This window comes from Danio rerio, chromosome 9 (assembly GCF_052040795.2).
Source record: "Danio rerio strain M-AB ecotype USA chromosome 9, GRCz13ab, whole genome shotgun sequence".
Classification (NCBI taxonomy): Eukaryota; Metazoa; Chordata; class Actinopteri; order Cypriniformes; family Danionidae; genus Danio; species Danio rerio.
This window is the reverse complement of record NC_141029.1, coordinates 41,827,501-41,843,699: the sequence shown is the minus strand read 5'-3', so window position 1 is coordinate 41,843,699 and position 16,199 is coordinate 41,827,501. Positions and strand designations below refer to the sequence as shown.

The window sequence follows — 16,199 nt, the reverse complement described above, 5'->3', positions numbered from 1 at the left end:
ATATAGGTATATATTTCATGTCTAAATATATATAAAGTGTGTGTGTGTGTATGTATATATGTATATGTGTGTATATATATATATATATATACATACACTTTTTTATATATATACACACATAAATATCAAAACAAACTTTTTATATTGAATGCGATTAATCTTTGCTTAGCTTTAATATACACAAATTAACAATTGAAAATCACAATATATGTCTGCGAAACACATATTGGCCTCCCCAGGGAAATCTAGTCCCATCTGAATTTCTGTTTTTGACTGATAATTCTCTGGTGTGAGATTCAACAAAACAGCAGCAACTACTGAGCTTTTCTGAAAGCGGGATCAGAGCATTTTCAGTCACACTCGCAGACTCTGACTCACATCTCGCCAAAATGCAGAGCAGCTTTGCCTGAGGGACAACACTCACACGGACGGGAAAGACAGAGGTGACTCAAAGCATAGTCTCAAGCTCTCGCCCAGAGATTAAAAAACTCACGGTAAAATTACAAACTGGTTTGTCTGGATGGCGGAGAGAAGCTTGCCTGCTGTTTCTTTTTTTCTTTCTTTCTTTCCACCTGTCGTGAAACCTGGAGAGTATGCGTGGTTGTGACGGAAAACCTGCAGGCCGGGCTGTGGTGTGTTTACGTGTCGCTATGTGTTTACGCGTCCCTTTGCATGTCTATTTTTGTCAGCGCATGTGGGGGAGGCCTTGTCCTCCCTGGAGGTGCTCAGCTGCCTGTGTGTGCGCAGATAAATGGAGGGACCTGCTCAGTCCAGACCAAAGCATTGGCCCACTGACTGTCTTCCACTGTCAGTCATGTAGAAACCCACCTGCCCGCCGTTTGCCTCGCCACCCTAGAGACTACAGCTGCGTCGGGCCTCTTTTTTTGTTTATTTTTTTTCCTGTTCGCTGTCATCCCGATGCTGTTATCATGTTGGAGAGCAGATTTCTTGGTCACTGCGCTGTCATAGTAACCAGTGATTTCAAAAGAGGCTTGTCTTAATTCACGCAAATGCTGTGTATGGAAAATATTGTAGTGCTGTGGGCGATGGAGTGTGTCTTTGGTACTGTTAAGGCAAGACACTGCAGGTGAACAGGAATGATAACAAAAACAGTTATAACAATACTTTCACAGTTGATCGATTATATTAAGAATTGCAAACAGTCATTTATTGATTACAGGTTTGCTAAAATTATTAGTTTAAATATCTTAATAAGGCTTTATTTTATTAGATATGCACTAATGTGCTATTTTTTTAAGCATGAAAAACTGAACGTTGGATGAAGTCAGTCCTGTCAAGGACATATTAGAGTCAATAGGTGCTTTTTTTGTTTTTATTACAGGGAGGATTTTGCTGAATCTATAATTCAGGAAATTTTGTGAACTAGAAAGTAATCACAATTGTTTTTGTAGAATTAAAGTAAAATTTATCGTTAAGTTAATGATATATTCAAAGATATAATGGTACTAAGAGACATCAGCTGTATGCTGTATAACTGCAGGTGACCATATTTATATACAGGGATGGATTTTATCAATAAGCAAGGTAAGCGGCTGCTTATTCAATTCAACTCATCTTTATTTCTATAGTGCCTTTACAATGTAGATTATGTCAAGGCAGCTTAACATAGAATATTACAGTGTCAGTCCAGATTTCAGAGTTGAAGTTCAGTTCAGTGGGGTTTATATTTCACTATTGAAAGTCCAAACACTAAAGAGCAAATCCAGCGATGCGCAGCTCCACAAGTCCTGAACTATGCAAATCAGTGGAGACAAAGGGGAGGACAAAAAAAAGTGAAGGAAAAAAAAACCTAGAGTGAAACCATGCTCAGTTGGGCATGACCATTTCTCCTCTGGCCAAACTTCTTGTTCAGAGCTGCAGTGTAGGTGCTGGAGGCTGGAGAACGCCTGACAGATGGGAGAGGTCACCGGCTGGTGTACAGGCTGGCCCTTCAGCATCAAATGCGAAGACTCGTCTGTAACTGAATTCTTTCAGGAATCAGTCTCATGCTCTCCACTCCTCCATGACCACCACAGCAGCTGCTCAGTATAGGGCCTGGTCCAGGATTATGGAATCCTCGGGAAAAATAAAAACCGACTAACAGAAGTGCAGCTGCTGTTTAAATTGTCTTTTAGGAAGTGTTCCCGGCTCCGGTTGCCCTAAATAATGCAATAATTATGTGTATGCTAATGCAAAGAGACGTGTCTTTAATCTAGTTTTAAACTAACAGAGTGTGTCTGCTTCCCGACCTGTGCTAAGAAACCTGTTCCAGAGTTTAGGTGCAAAATATGAGAAAGATCTACCGTCTACAGTTGATTTTTAAATTTTGAGAATAATCAATTCTCTAGAATTAATTGAGCGTAGTGGACGTGAGGGGCTATAATACACAAGGAGCTTCCTCAAATACTGGGCCATTCAGGGTTTTGTAGGTAGTCAATAAAATGTTAAAATGTATACGATATTTAATAGGGAAATAGGGAGGGAAATTTTCCGTAGTTTATGAGTGTAAATGAGACTGTATGGGTGTTTCCCAGTGATGGGCTACAGCAGGAAGGGCATCCACTGTGTAAAACATATGCTGGATAAGTTTTATATGCAAATCACTAAATCCACTCCTGTTTATGTATAATAACTTTAACTAATAAAAGCTATAAGTTACTACTTAGTTCATTCAATTTATGGCAACTAATAACCTTAACTTTTTTTATTTGATTGTAATGTGGTAATAAGCATCTTTTGTAAAGCTGCTTTGAAAGAATAATTATTGTGGAAAAACACTATACAAACAAACTTGAATTAATTTGAATTGAATATAATCTTTTTGTCACCATTATATTTCCTTTTAAAACAGCTATTTTTCTCTAAATAATATAGATTTGCTTTGTTCTTTTTATGTTGCTGAACCCTCTCCAAGCATTATAAACTGGGGTTCATAAAAAGAATCAAATGTTGTATATAAGACAGATAATGTATTAACAAATCGCTCTTTAAAATCCTTGAGCATGCATATATGAATAACATTGTGCAGTTTATTTAGCTTATGTAAGTGCTGAAAAGTGGAGATTTATGACTCAGTGCAGGAGAAAAAAATTCATTTTGACAAAACAGTCTTCAAAATGTGTATTGTGCTTGCAATTTACACAAACACATGTATAACATGCTATAAAAATGCCATTCAAAAGTGTAATTTGGATGTTTTATTTGCATTAGACCAAACTAGGGTCTCTGGGTCAAAGTTGGCTCATGTTAACCTTTGTTTTGGCCCACTATCCACTTTTTAAGTCATGACGTACTCATCTGAATTGAGAAAATATTAGTTTGTGACCCCTTTTAGTTCTATAACACTATGAATTTCATATAAAATCATGGTGTACATGACAGTATGACTGGACTTACTGCATCACAGACACCAATATTTAAAAAATTGATAAAAAGTTTATCACTTTCTGGCTATTGGATATTAGGCATATATATGTATATATATATATGTATATATAAAAAAAAAAAAAAAAAAAAATATATATATATATATATATATATGTATGTATATATATATATATATATATATATATATATATATATATATATATATATATATACATACATATATATATATATATATATATATATATATATATATATATATATTTTTTTTTTTTTTTTTTTTTAATATATATATATATAAAACGATCGTGATTTTCGAAAGTATTACATCACTTTGTAAACATTTATTATTAGCAAATACTGAGTCTCCCCAGGGCGAGGCAGTGGCTCAGTTGGTGTTTCTGTGTGGAGTTTGCATGTTCGCATGGGTTTCCTCCGGGTACTCCGGTTTCCCCCACAGTCCAAATACATGCGGTACAGGTGAATTGGGTAGGCTAAATTGTCCGGAGTGTATGAGTGTGTGTGTGAATGTGTGTGTGTGGATGTTTCCCAGAGATGGGTTGCGGCTGGAAGGGCATCCCCTGCGTAGAAACTTGCTGGATAGGTTGGCGGTTCATTCCGCTGTGGCGACCCCGGATTAAAAAAGGGACTAAGCCGACAAGAAAATGAATGAATGAATGAATGAGTCTCCCCATACAGTTTGATAGAGCGCTTGGACACAGAAGCTGCTTTGCGGGACGTCACACTTAAATAAGCGGTTGAGCTATTATCTATGACAGAGATGGTCATTTTGTAATTTAATGTAACATTTTATTTGCTTGTTTTGTAATTTGTTTTGATTTGTAAATGAATCAGATTTTTAAAAATGTAAATACTGTCACTCCACAGATCGAGACCTCAAAACAAGGCAAAAGGCAGGTGCAGCGTAGTGTATTCAGCATTGAACTCCATTGTGTTAATAAATGGATTGTTTACGTTTTTATAGTAATAAGTTCATTATACTGCATTAGTTAATATAATTTAAAGCAATGTTTTGTAGTTATTTTTAAATATTAGGAAATAAATTAGGACATTACTCATGGAAACTTTAATGTAATAACTTTGTCTTTTTACCTTCTGCCCACAGCCCTCAATCAAGTTTGGTTTTTGGCCCATCATAAGAAAAAGTTTGAGCACCCCCTGTGCTAGACTAAAAAACACTTTACAATAAGCTAAAAACCTCAAAACTGGGAGGTGTTAAAGAACTGTTTCTGCCTAAAGACAATTGTTTCCAGCTCAAACAATAAAACAGTTTCAATTCTGGAATGTTTTCTTTCAGCACGCACAATCAAACAAGAAGAAGGCACTGAGGAGGAGACGGAGAGGCGAGCTGGTGGTCCAGATGAGGCGGGGCATAGTGGCGAGGAAGGTTCTGGATTGGAGGATCCCATGATTGACAGTCCAAACAACTTACAAGATGCTGGGCCAGGAGCTGAAGTGCAGAATGAAACGGGGATAAGACTGCCAAACGGTAAATATAATGGTAAATATTTTAATTATAATTACATGTATATAATACATTAATCACATTGAATGATGTAAAGCCATATTTGAAAACAGTTCCCTGCAATTTTTGGCGACATGATTTCAATCATTATTTACATTTCATATATATATATATATATATATATATATATATATATATATATATATATATATATATATATATATATATATATATATATATATATATTGATTTATTAGCCCTACTGTAAAATCATTTTAAAATGATTTTTGCTTTTTACACTTTTGTAAACATAATAGTTTTATAACTCATTGAGTTGTGACAGAACCTACTGTTGTTTAGTTATTTGGGATATTGACCTTAAAAATTGTTTTTAAACATGTAATATATATATATATATATATATATATATATATATATATATATATATATATATATATATAATATTTAAAAAGATTTCTAGCAATGCTAAGACAAATTAAAGTTATTTTTCTAAAGAAACAAAAAGGAAATACTGTGAAAATGTCCTTGCTCTAATAAACAATTTAAATACACAGAAATATTAGAAAAGGAATAAAAAATTCACAGAATAGCTAATAAACTTGCCTTAAACCTAATATGATCACTGTTGACCCTAATTAAAATAATTAAGTGGAAGTTTGAAGACACCCAAAATTCTAAATTTATTGTGACACTTCTCAAATAAGTTTCGACAGACACAACACATCTCTCTGACTTCCCATTAAAACAGCAAAACCCTTTTCATGACCAAGGCTTGTCACTTATGCGTTCTTCCTTTTTTCGTTGTTAGAAGGGTGTGGAGCAGGCATAGCTGTTCAGTACGAAGACAATAGTTAAGACTAGGAGTTATTCTCAGGGAAAACATCCCAGGAATCCTCCACAACCTGTTCCCAAGCCCTGGGCTGACGCTGATACCGCCAGATGACACGCTAGCAGGACACACTCATATTTCAGTTTTCCAGGTTTTTATCTAAGCACGCAAAGAGAAAACCTAGATCAAGTCACGGCAAAAGATGAAAATTTTCCATCAAATGTGTGTTTTAGAGTCGTATAGAGGCTATATTTAGAGCAGGTGCACATGCAGTAGTGATGCATGAGTAAGCCAATTAATTGAACAAACTGTAATCACATTTACATTCATAAAATTCTGAAAATTGTATCAAAGAGGATTAGCATGGTTATCATCATAGCCACGAAATGTATTTCTGATCTGGGATAACTCACAATTATAATACTGTTTGTCAAAAATGGAGATGTTGGTCGCTTGATGTCGTTCTATGTTAAGTCCACAGCTAGTGGTAAAGTTGAATTTGAAAAGAATGCATCTTTACATTTCCCAGGCTTTATTTTAACGATCTAGACACAAAGTCTAAAGCGCATGTTGCGAAAGCATTCGAAAATGGGAAAAAGGACGAAAAAATACAGTTTACGCCCTAGCGTATGGTCTAACAGGGTTGTGCCTATTCTCTTAATGGGATATGGGTGTGTTTTGAGCATAATGTGCATTAAACCAATGAAAGTCTCATCTCCCATTATCTTTAAGAATCAATTGTGTCACACCATGACGCATTCACTATTTACATGGCAGACTTTGTTAGTGAAAAAACCTAAACACTTTACTAGCGAGAAAACGGGTAAAAAGACCATCTGCAATGTAGTTAAGAATGAGCATCCTCCATTTACCTCCTACATTCAATTTCTATTTACCTTACTTTTGCTCCTTTACTTTTGTGGAGTATGGAAACTGTCACTTCACTTCACTGAAGACATCCATTAGCCTACATATTCAATTTTGTTTGTTAAGCGCAAAGATTTGTTTTAAAACTATTTTCAAATCTAATTTCCAGCAAACAAATAAATGAAAAATAATAATAATAACAAAGTGTGGTCAAAAAAACTGTTAAATTCAAACACACATCCTGTTCTTATGCCCTATATAGTGATGTAGACGTCTCCAAAACCTGACAGGTGGACAAATCTAAACATATTTTTATTAAAACAAACATAAATATGCACATAATAAATACAAATGCAAATTGTCATGAATAAACTGAAAAAAGCCCCCTGAGATGGAGTCATGCAGGCAGTGGTTTTTATATTTATGTAGAAAATAAGATTTTTTTAAAACAATTTAATCCTTAATTTTTTTTCATATGTAAAGATATTTTTGTATACGCCTAGGCACTTAGCTAACATGCTCTTCACTGGACTTTAGAGTAGCTTTTAGTTGGTTAATGGTGCTGTTTATTTTATTTCCTCAAAATAGCAACGCACCAACAATGCACCTTAATACACCTTCTTTTTTAGACCAGCACACCCATGAGTCCACAAAGTGGCACAAATGGATTTGCTATTTAAACAACATGGTGCAAAACGGTAAAATTACTGTTGTACTGGTCTGAAAATAACAAATCATGCCATACATGTCTTGCACCTTATTGCAACAGGTGTATGATAGGGCCCTCAGTTTACTGACAATATACTGTATATAGTATGGGTAAGCATTTGAACAAAGTAAAAATCTAAACAAAAAATTCAACAGTTTCACTAAATGAATGTAAACTGAAAGGTAATGCTTTCAAATTAAATTTATTTTGTTTTGTATTGTTTTATTTTATTTTATTTTATTTTTATTGCAGAGTAATATACTGAGCACTGTAAAAAATGCTGGGTTCCACAAAATCGATTTGTGTTGGGACAACATGAAGGAATTAAGTTAGCTTATTAGTTTTTACAAATTTTAGTGGATTAAACTTAAAACGATTAAGTTGTGTCCCAAAAAAACTCTAGAATTGTGTTGTTTCAGCTTATTTTAAATAAGCATTTTAAACAGAAAGTAAAAAAACTTAGTAACTTTTTAAAGGAAACTTGATTACTTTAAAGACTTTTTGAGCAATGACAAGTCCCTTTTTAAATCAATTTTAAATCATTTAAATAGACCACTTTGAACCAAAACAAATGTTTTTGTACTTAAAGATTTGAGAAATGAGCTGTTATTTGTATACTGTATAGCTTAGTGTAACTAAAGCCACTTTGAGACTTTTACTAATATGTTGGGTGTAAAATAGCCATTTTAACTGACCAATTTGTGTAAATATGTTGTACTATTTTTCTACGTAAAGTCTCTCCTAAAAAAAAACCTTAGTGTTTCATCATTTTCTATGTGCATATGCAACATATCAGGCAACCCAGAATGGAAACAACCGAATCTGTATCCTCTCTGGTCAATACAAAGACAGCTGGACTGAAAACACTGCAGTATTTATACATTTATTAACATTAGCTCAAGCAGTGATCAGCGAGTGTCTCTTGTTCGTGTCTCTGTCCATCAGGTGATCGGCCGTTCCAGTGCAACCAGTGTGGGGTTTCATTCACTCAGAAGGGCAACCTGCTAAGACACATCAAACTCCACACGGGAGAGAAGCCCTTCAAATGCCCGTTCTGCAGCTACGCCTGCCGCCGCCGTGACGCCCTGACCGGACATCTGCGGACACACTCAGGTCAGGCCTTAAAGCTCTATGCAGTGAAACATATGGCCAAGTTGTATCAATGTGTGCCACAACCTGCTGAACAACTGTGGTTGTACATGGCCGTAGCCACTGGTTTGTTAACTAGGTCTGCAGATTTTTAAGAATTGTGCAATAATAATGGCTTCAAATGAACCTCATTATATAAAGCATACTCACTGTGTTACAGTTTGTTAATATTGTAGGTCAGTTATTATCATATTTCTATCTCTCTAAATTTTCTATTGTAGGCCAGTTATTATCTTTTCTCTCTCTATCTCTTATAAGAGATAGAAGACATAAGAACTTATGCTTTGTATGTTCTGTATGAATGTCTAAAGTATATTTTTGAATTGTAGTGTGACTTTAGTAAACGTTAGCTAATCATAATGAAATGTTTTGATACTGCTTGACAGTTTTAAACAGATAATATTATGGTGATTATTGTGTTGGTCCAAATTATAATCTCCTCAGCAATAAACTACCTACACTTTTTTGTTTCCCAGTTTAAGTGTCAGCAATGTGGTGCTGCCAGATATTTGTACAAAAACCAAACAAATGCAATTCAATTTAATTCAAAGTGTTTTATATAGCACTTTTCACAATAACTATTTTTATAAATTTGCATTGCAATCAAATTTGGAAATACTTATGGTTATTAGTTACCAAAACTTTATTAGATACTAATAACTTGAAATAATTAACAAGTCACAAATTTTTTAACAGTTAAAGTTATTAATAATCATAGTTAACCTGCAGTTATGTACAACCCAGAGTCATTCTGATTACGTACCCCTATATACATTTCCAGAGAGCGCCAAATATGTCCCATGAGCTACGTTTTTGTTTTCGGGAATCCACCCGAGGCCGCTGTGTACTGTTTTTGAGATATCAAATTTCTCTGGCAAGTGTTATTCACACCTGCTGTTCTTGCGTAAATTCACCAAAGGCCGCTGTTGACTGACTGACTGACTGACTGACTATCCGACAGACTGATCCCCCCACCTATCTCCTTTTGCTAAACCCAACCGATAGTGTTTCAAAAAGCACCAATTGACCAGCGCCCGCTCACTTCCCTAAACCCAACTGACAATGTTTAGAAAATCAATCCAGAAAAAAAAAGGTCTCGCAGAAGCCTGATTTTTACCAAGGTTTCAGATTTTACCACATTCTCACCCTGTTATTTACTTGTTTATTTGAATTTTTGGTTTTGTTTTTTTCTTACCTGCTTTCTGGAACCGTTATTCGCCAGACTCGAACCTCGTTATCGCGATCAACTCAACTCTGCGTCTCAAATCCTCCGATTTATGCAACGAGCCACTAGACAAACTAGTAACAGCGGAAAAGTCATCCAAATGGAAGTAAGCAGTTAACTGGTAAGTGTAAAAAGGAATGCCATCTTACTGCACCGTATCGTTCGCTTTAAAGGCGAAATGCAGCCATACATAGCTTTGGCTACATAATTCACAATCTTAAGAAATGTATATAGGGCTACATTTTCAGAATGAGAATATGTTGGTTATATAGTATATAGGTGATGACCAAGTGCACAAAAATCTTGCAAATGAAAACTCCAGCTATCATCTTCCCACTTCATTAATGCCTTAATTTCGTCATTAATGTAGTCACAATAAAAATTTAAAACATTTCCAACGACGTGAAACTTAATTAAATTAACTGTATTTGGAAACATGAAAAGCCTTTACCAACGGCCTTAGGAACTCAGTCAGCCTGCTGAAACTCAGTGGCATAGATTTATTCAGCAACATCATTTTAAATAAATTTCCATTCGCATACCTTCGATTTGTATTTTTGAGCTTCAAAATTTATACCGACTTCTGTACCCCACTGACCTCATATCTGGCTACGGGCCTATGGTTGTGTGACCGCAGCTGACACGTTCTGGAAAAAAACAGCAGATCTGTTTTGTCCTTTGGGACGTACACAGACTGGCTAACAAACATTGCGGTTAGGCCACCTATAGGACAGGCTGCTGTGCTGCCTGCAAGACTAGCACTCCACCAAAAGGAAACGCTCTCTTAAACCAAAGGGAAGTGTCGCTTTGGTGAAGCATTGCTCTCTAACCCACTTTCATATCAGCCCACCATCAGTTGTCTAGTCCTCATCGTTGAAGATCCGGGTCAGATGATACCATCAGTGCTTCGCTCGGGACTTCACAAGCTGTCAGTCAGGGACGCGCTCGTTCAAACGCACAGGGAGAGCAGGAGCAGGCCTATCACTCGCATCGTGTTTTGCTACCTTTCTCTCATTTCCTGTTTTGCTGCTCTAATCACAGTGCAGGGATAGCGCAGTTTTTAGGCCAGGCAGCTGATGGCTGTGGTGTCCTGTTTTTGTGGGTAGAATCTATGAAACATTTTTAAAGGCTTAAACATGTTTTGGTTTGATGTACTTGGTGGTGGTCAGAGTCTGAGAGCTGATCACCACTGTGTGTTTTTGTTTCCATACAACTGGATGAATTTGTCTTCCTTGCGATTGAAAATATTTTCATTTAAATATATTAAAAGTAAAAGCTTGAAGGTAGTTTAAGGTTGGTTTAATTGTAGATGAAATACAAAGTACCATTCAGTTAGGGGTCAGTGAGATGTTATAATGTTTTGCTCAGCAGGGCTTCATTCATTTGAGTTATAGAGCAAGCAAAACAGGTACAAATAATAGATACAAAACAGACAAATCTAAAAATTATTATTACTTTTTATCAAGTGAAAGTATGCTTATTATATTAAAGCAGAGGTGTCCAAAGTAGGGCCAAAGTTGGCTAATGGTAACCTTTGCGGCCTGCTATTCCATCTGAAAAGAGAGAGAGAATGATGGAAAGTTGGTCAGTAGGTGAAAGCTCTTAACAGAGATTAATTTCAAATTTAACACAACCTTTTGTTTTTAATTTAATTGAGGAACTACAAAAAACCCTAATAAACAAATAAAATTAATTGATTCATTTAAATGTTGTAAATTAATCAAACTTATAAAATGTAAAAACTGTAACTTGACAGATAAAGGGCAATACACAAGATATCGGAGAGCAATTCAAGGCTAAGGCAGGAGCAGCTTGACTAGTGTATTTAGCATTGAACTCCATTGTGTTATAAATGGGATTACCTATGTTTTTACTACAATACGTTTATTATAATACTGCATCATTAATTAATATGTTTTAAAACAATGTTTTTTACGTATTTTTTAAATATTAGCAAATGGCAAATTTAATGTAATACGATTTGGTATATTTAACTTTTACCCACAACCCTCAATCAAGTTTGGTTTTTGGCCCCTTATAAAAATAGTGTGGGCACCTCTGAATTAAAAGCCCCATCCCAATTCTACCCTTAGCGCTTACCCCTACCCCTTGTTTTGTCTTGTTTTTCAAACTCAATTCCAGGAGGGCCTCAGCCCTGCACAGTTTAGTTCCAACCCTGCTCCAACACACTTACCTGTAGGTTTCAAACAAGCCTACTCAATTAGTTTGACAGGTATGTTTAATTAGGGTTGGAACTAAACTGTGCAGTGCTGCGGCCCTCCAGGAATTGAGTTTGACATCCCTGGGCTAAGGGTAAGGGCTAGATAGCCCATGAAATCAAGATTTTTCAGGACCACACTCGAAATCAAGGGGTAAGTAAATTTCCCATAATTCACCATCTACAACAGCAGCATGGCTGCACACGAAAGTCAGGAGACACGCACACTTTTTACATTCATAATGGCGTTCATGCTTTACTTTCATGATTTAAAAAAAAATGTTAAAATAAAAAACGCTAAATTTGGCTATCTATAATCCATAATAATAACTCCTGTATAGTAGTCTCACAACTTTCTGACACTCGATGACACTCAAATACCCTGTCAGAAAAGTCTATTGGCTGGGATTGAGCTTTTTACAGTGTCTGCTATAATGTTAATGTTGTTTTTGTGTTTGCATAGATGAATATGGTCACTGTGTAAATGCACTGTGTAGTTATGATCTTATTGCCACATTATATCGTTATGATAACATGATATGTGACTTTAGTGATTTCCTGATGATAAAAACAAAAAAGTAAAAATAATGCAACTGGAATAACTAAAGCAGTCGCTTTCGTCAATCTCATATGAAACAAGAGCTCACCATGACATACGATGACATGTGTCTGTGTTTTAATGGTGTCCCATTTCTCAGGGGTAAATTTTGAAGCCCTTCACCTTAACAGTTTGTTTCAAGGGCCAAGGGAAAAGGGCAGGGGTAGGGGTATAAAAATAGAATTGGGATTGGGCCAAAGTCTTAAATTCTAAAATAATTAATTGATTAGTTTTGTTTACAGAAAACTTTGAAAATGTGTGTTTTTGTGTTTGTAAATGTGTGTATATTTCGTGTCAACAAGGCTTCATTAATTTGCTTTATTGAGTTATAGTGTAACCAAAACAGATACAAATAATGACACAAAACCAGACACAAAAATACAAATCTAAAAATGAAAATGACGTTTTATTAATGGAAAGCATACATATTAATTTAATTTTTATTAAATTTATTTCTAAAATAATTAACAAAACTGACATTTTAGAGGGAACAAATGTATGAGATTTACCTGAAATATGATGACTTTTCTATTATTCTATCAAGTCATAACTAGTCATGATAGACAACGAGTAGGTGTATCCATACGAGTGGAATAGATCTTCCGTCCTCCAATCAACAAACTATGCAAAATCTGTGGTGTGTGTGTGTGTAAGTGTTGTGGTCTTTCATATTGATATCAAATGTAAGTTCAAGAACCTTTACCACCAAAGCCTACGCAGCCATTTACCTCAGCATATAAACGTTTGTGGCCGATCAGAGTCATTAACTTATCTGCATATCCTTTCTATAGGCATTGTAAGGAAATGCCACAAGAAAGGTTTGTTCTACCACAGTGTGAGACGTGTAGTCGTTTCTGGAGTCGTTCTAATGAGCCATTCAGTCATTCAAGCCCTTTATTCTGCTACAAGTCCATCCCGTTTTTCGTTGACCCGTCCGTCTTCTCATCAGCCACCTCAGCTGCAGAGGAATGCGAGGAACTCAGCAGGTTAGACGCCTTCTTGTGCAACAGGCGCCACATGAAAGGACTCTTCCTCTTTCGGCCCTTGGCAACAGTAGGATCAGTGGCAAACAGCCCAGGGAAGTTCAGTCGAGGGAGTGTAAAAAAACATTGTGTTGGCGATCCAATGATTGACGAATACCTGTCGCAGAAATCCATATGCATGCACGCAGACCACAAGCACACTCAAAACGCTGAAACTGAAACAGCGTATTTTGCACCACAGTTTTAGGTGTGTGTCATTCTGCTGCTTTGGTTTGCTTTGGCTGTTTTTTTTTGGCTGCTTAGTAAAATAAAAAACGTGAGGTGAGTGGCCAACGTCTGATTCAAGGAATGGATGCTTTCAGCTGGGTGCGTGTTTGACTACCAGTTGAGTAAGTCGAGCACTTTTGCTGATGCTCTACAATTGATAGGCATTTACTTGAAATGAAATGTCATCCTCATCTCACTGTTTCCTGTTTTCAACCCGAATGGATGCGGTTTAGAGGGCTTTAATGCAGCACTATGTGCATAAATTTGCATTTGAATAAGTGCTTAGATAGGGATTTTTTTTTTTTTTTTTTTTTTTTGAATCGTCCAAACTTTGCAAAAAGAACTCATGGCTGTGTAAACAGCTGGCACTTATTAATACAACTGCTTGCAGTTAGTTTGTCTTCATCTGTCCATTTTTTATTAGCATGACTGTCTGTCCCAGATTTTACAGTTTGCAGGTGTTTTGACAGTTCATTGAACCAAAACATCTACTTCTTTTTTTAACCGCTGACAGTGTCGATTTGTCGGTTTGGATGCACTGTATCCTGTAAAATGTCCCTGGCAAACTTTTTCAAGTGCTGTCTTGCACACAAAAAAATTGTATATTGATTTAATAAGACATATTGAATGTGTGACAACCAAATTTAGAGCTTTCTCTTGAGGTGAAGCTGTTTCCAATACAGTCACCCACTGACATATGAAGACCCTAAAACTACTGACATATTAATAGGGGTCTGCCCTAGATCCCTGACCTTTACAGAATGACATGAGACCAACAGTAATAATAATAAATAATAGTCAGTCCTCAGAGTGTGACTGTTTTTATAGTTCCTTGTTTTATTTTATTATCTATATTATTATTTTTATTATAAATGTTAAATTATTACTTGTTATAAATGCTTATCAATAAAATAGTTTATAAATCTCCAAAATAAAAAATGCTATAATTAATTAATTTATTAATTAATTAAGCATACTGTTGTTATTTTTAAACAATGCATTAAATGTAAGTTTACTTGTGTATTCGTGTATGAATTCATGTTTAGATATTATTTTAAGCATTATTGTATTTTATGAATATATACACTACCTGACAAAAGTCTTGTTGCCAACCAAGTTTTAGGAATAACAAATAATAACTTGACTTCTAGTTAATCATTTGGTATCAGAAGTGGCTTATATAAAAGTTAAAAACCTTTCAATTAGGCTTAATTTTACCAAAATAAAATATGCTCATGCCTTGATGTTTAATTATTTAATTATTTATTTAGGACAGTAAGGTCTGACTTTGCTTAAACAAAAGACAAAACAGACAAAAGTCATGGTGCAGTGGAAAAAATGATATTGTTTATGACTCCCATGAGCTTGAAGGAATGCATCCATACATCTCTGCAATGACTTAAATAACTTGGCAAAGAGAAAGATCCCCTATTTTGCATTCAAAAAGGTCATATTTTGGTTTTAGGGGTCTCTAATAACAGGCTGATATGCGTGCAAGGTCAAAACACACTTTCATTGTCTTATAATATGCATTTAATTATCCCAGCGACTCATATATGAATTGTTCAGTGATTCATTTGTTTCCAAACTCCTCCTTAGCGCGAAGCTAATCTGCGCTGATTGGTCTGATGACCCAGTCTGCAACAGACTGGGTCATCAGACCAATCAGCGCAGATTAGCTTCGCCCTACGATCGCACCGATTGGTCAACAGCGTTCAGCATTAGACAGAGAAAAAAGCCCACCATGGCTATGAATTGCAGCCAGAGAGTATATGAGAGCCCAACACAGGCATGCAATAAATGAATGCAGTTAAAAACCAGCATATTGCTCTACTCTTAAACCTTAGCCCAAGTAATAACAAAACACATTCAGTATTAATCCACACAGTGGCAAAAAAATTGAACTATTTTGAAAATTGACCGCTCGGCGTGTGTGTAGGAACGGCTGATGGTGGCCATAGCAAAGGCAAACAGCAGTGGATCGCCAGCTCAGAAACACATTTAAATGGGCACAGGAAGAAGCACGCGTTGCGTTTTTAACGTGGATTTGGACATGATATGTGAACAGCCTCATTAAGATTTAACCTGAGAGATAAAGTGCAATCATTCATTCATTCATTCATTTTCTTGTCGGCTTAGTCCCTTTATTAATCCGGGGTCGCCACAGCGGAATGAACCGCCAACTTATCTAGCAAGTTTTTACGCAGCGGATGCCCTTCCAGCCGCAACCCATCTCTGGGAAACATCCACACACACACACACACACACACACACATACACTACGGACAATTTAGCCTACCCAATTCACCTGTACCGCATGCCTTTGGACTGTGGGGGAAACCGAAGCACCTGGAGGAAAAGCACGCGAAGGCAGGGAGATGCAAACTCCCCACAGAAACGTCAACTGAGCCGAGGTTCGAACTAGGGACCTAGCGACCTTCTTGCTGTGAGGCGACAGCGCTA

The 16,199-nt window shown here is 36.1% G+C and overlaps 1 protein-coding gene across 25 annotated transcripts in view; it reads left to right on the top strand.

Annotated features, from left to right (window-relative positions):
• Positions 1 to 16,199, top strand: part of ikzf2 (IKAROS family zinc finger 2) — a 397,036-nt gene that overhangs the window by 366,042 nt on the left and 14,795 nt on the right. For 15 of the 25 annotated variants that reach the window (XM_087265822.1, XM_087265819.1, XM_087265820.1 and 12 more), the window contains 2 exons: positions 4,703 to 4,906; positions 8,242 to 8,409. In XM_087265822.1, coding sequence (XP_087121948.1) covers positions 4,703 to 4,906; positions 8,242 to 8,409 — 372 coding nt within the window. The remainder of the gene's footprint in view (positions 1 to 4,702; positions 4,907 to 8,241; positions 8,410 to 16,199) is intronic. The other 10 variants (XM_087265826.1, XM_087265825.1, XM_087265836.1 and 7 more) reach the window with 1 other exon arrangement.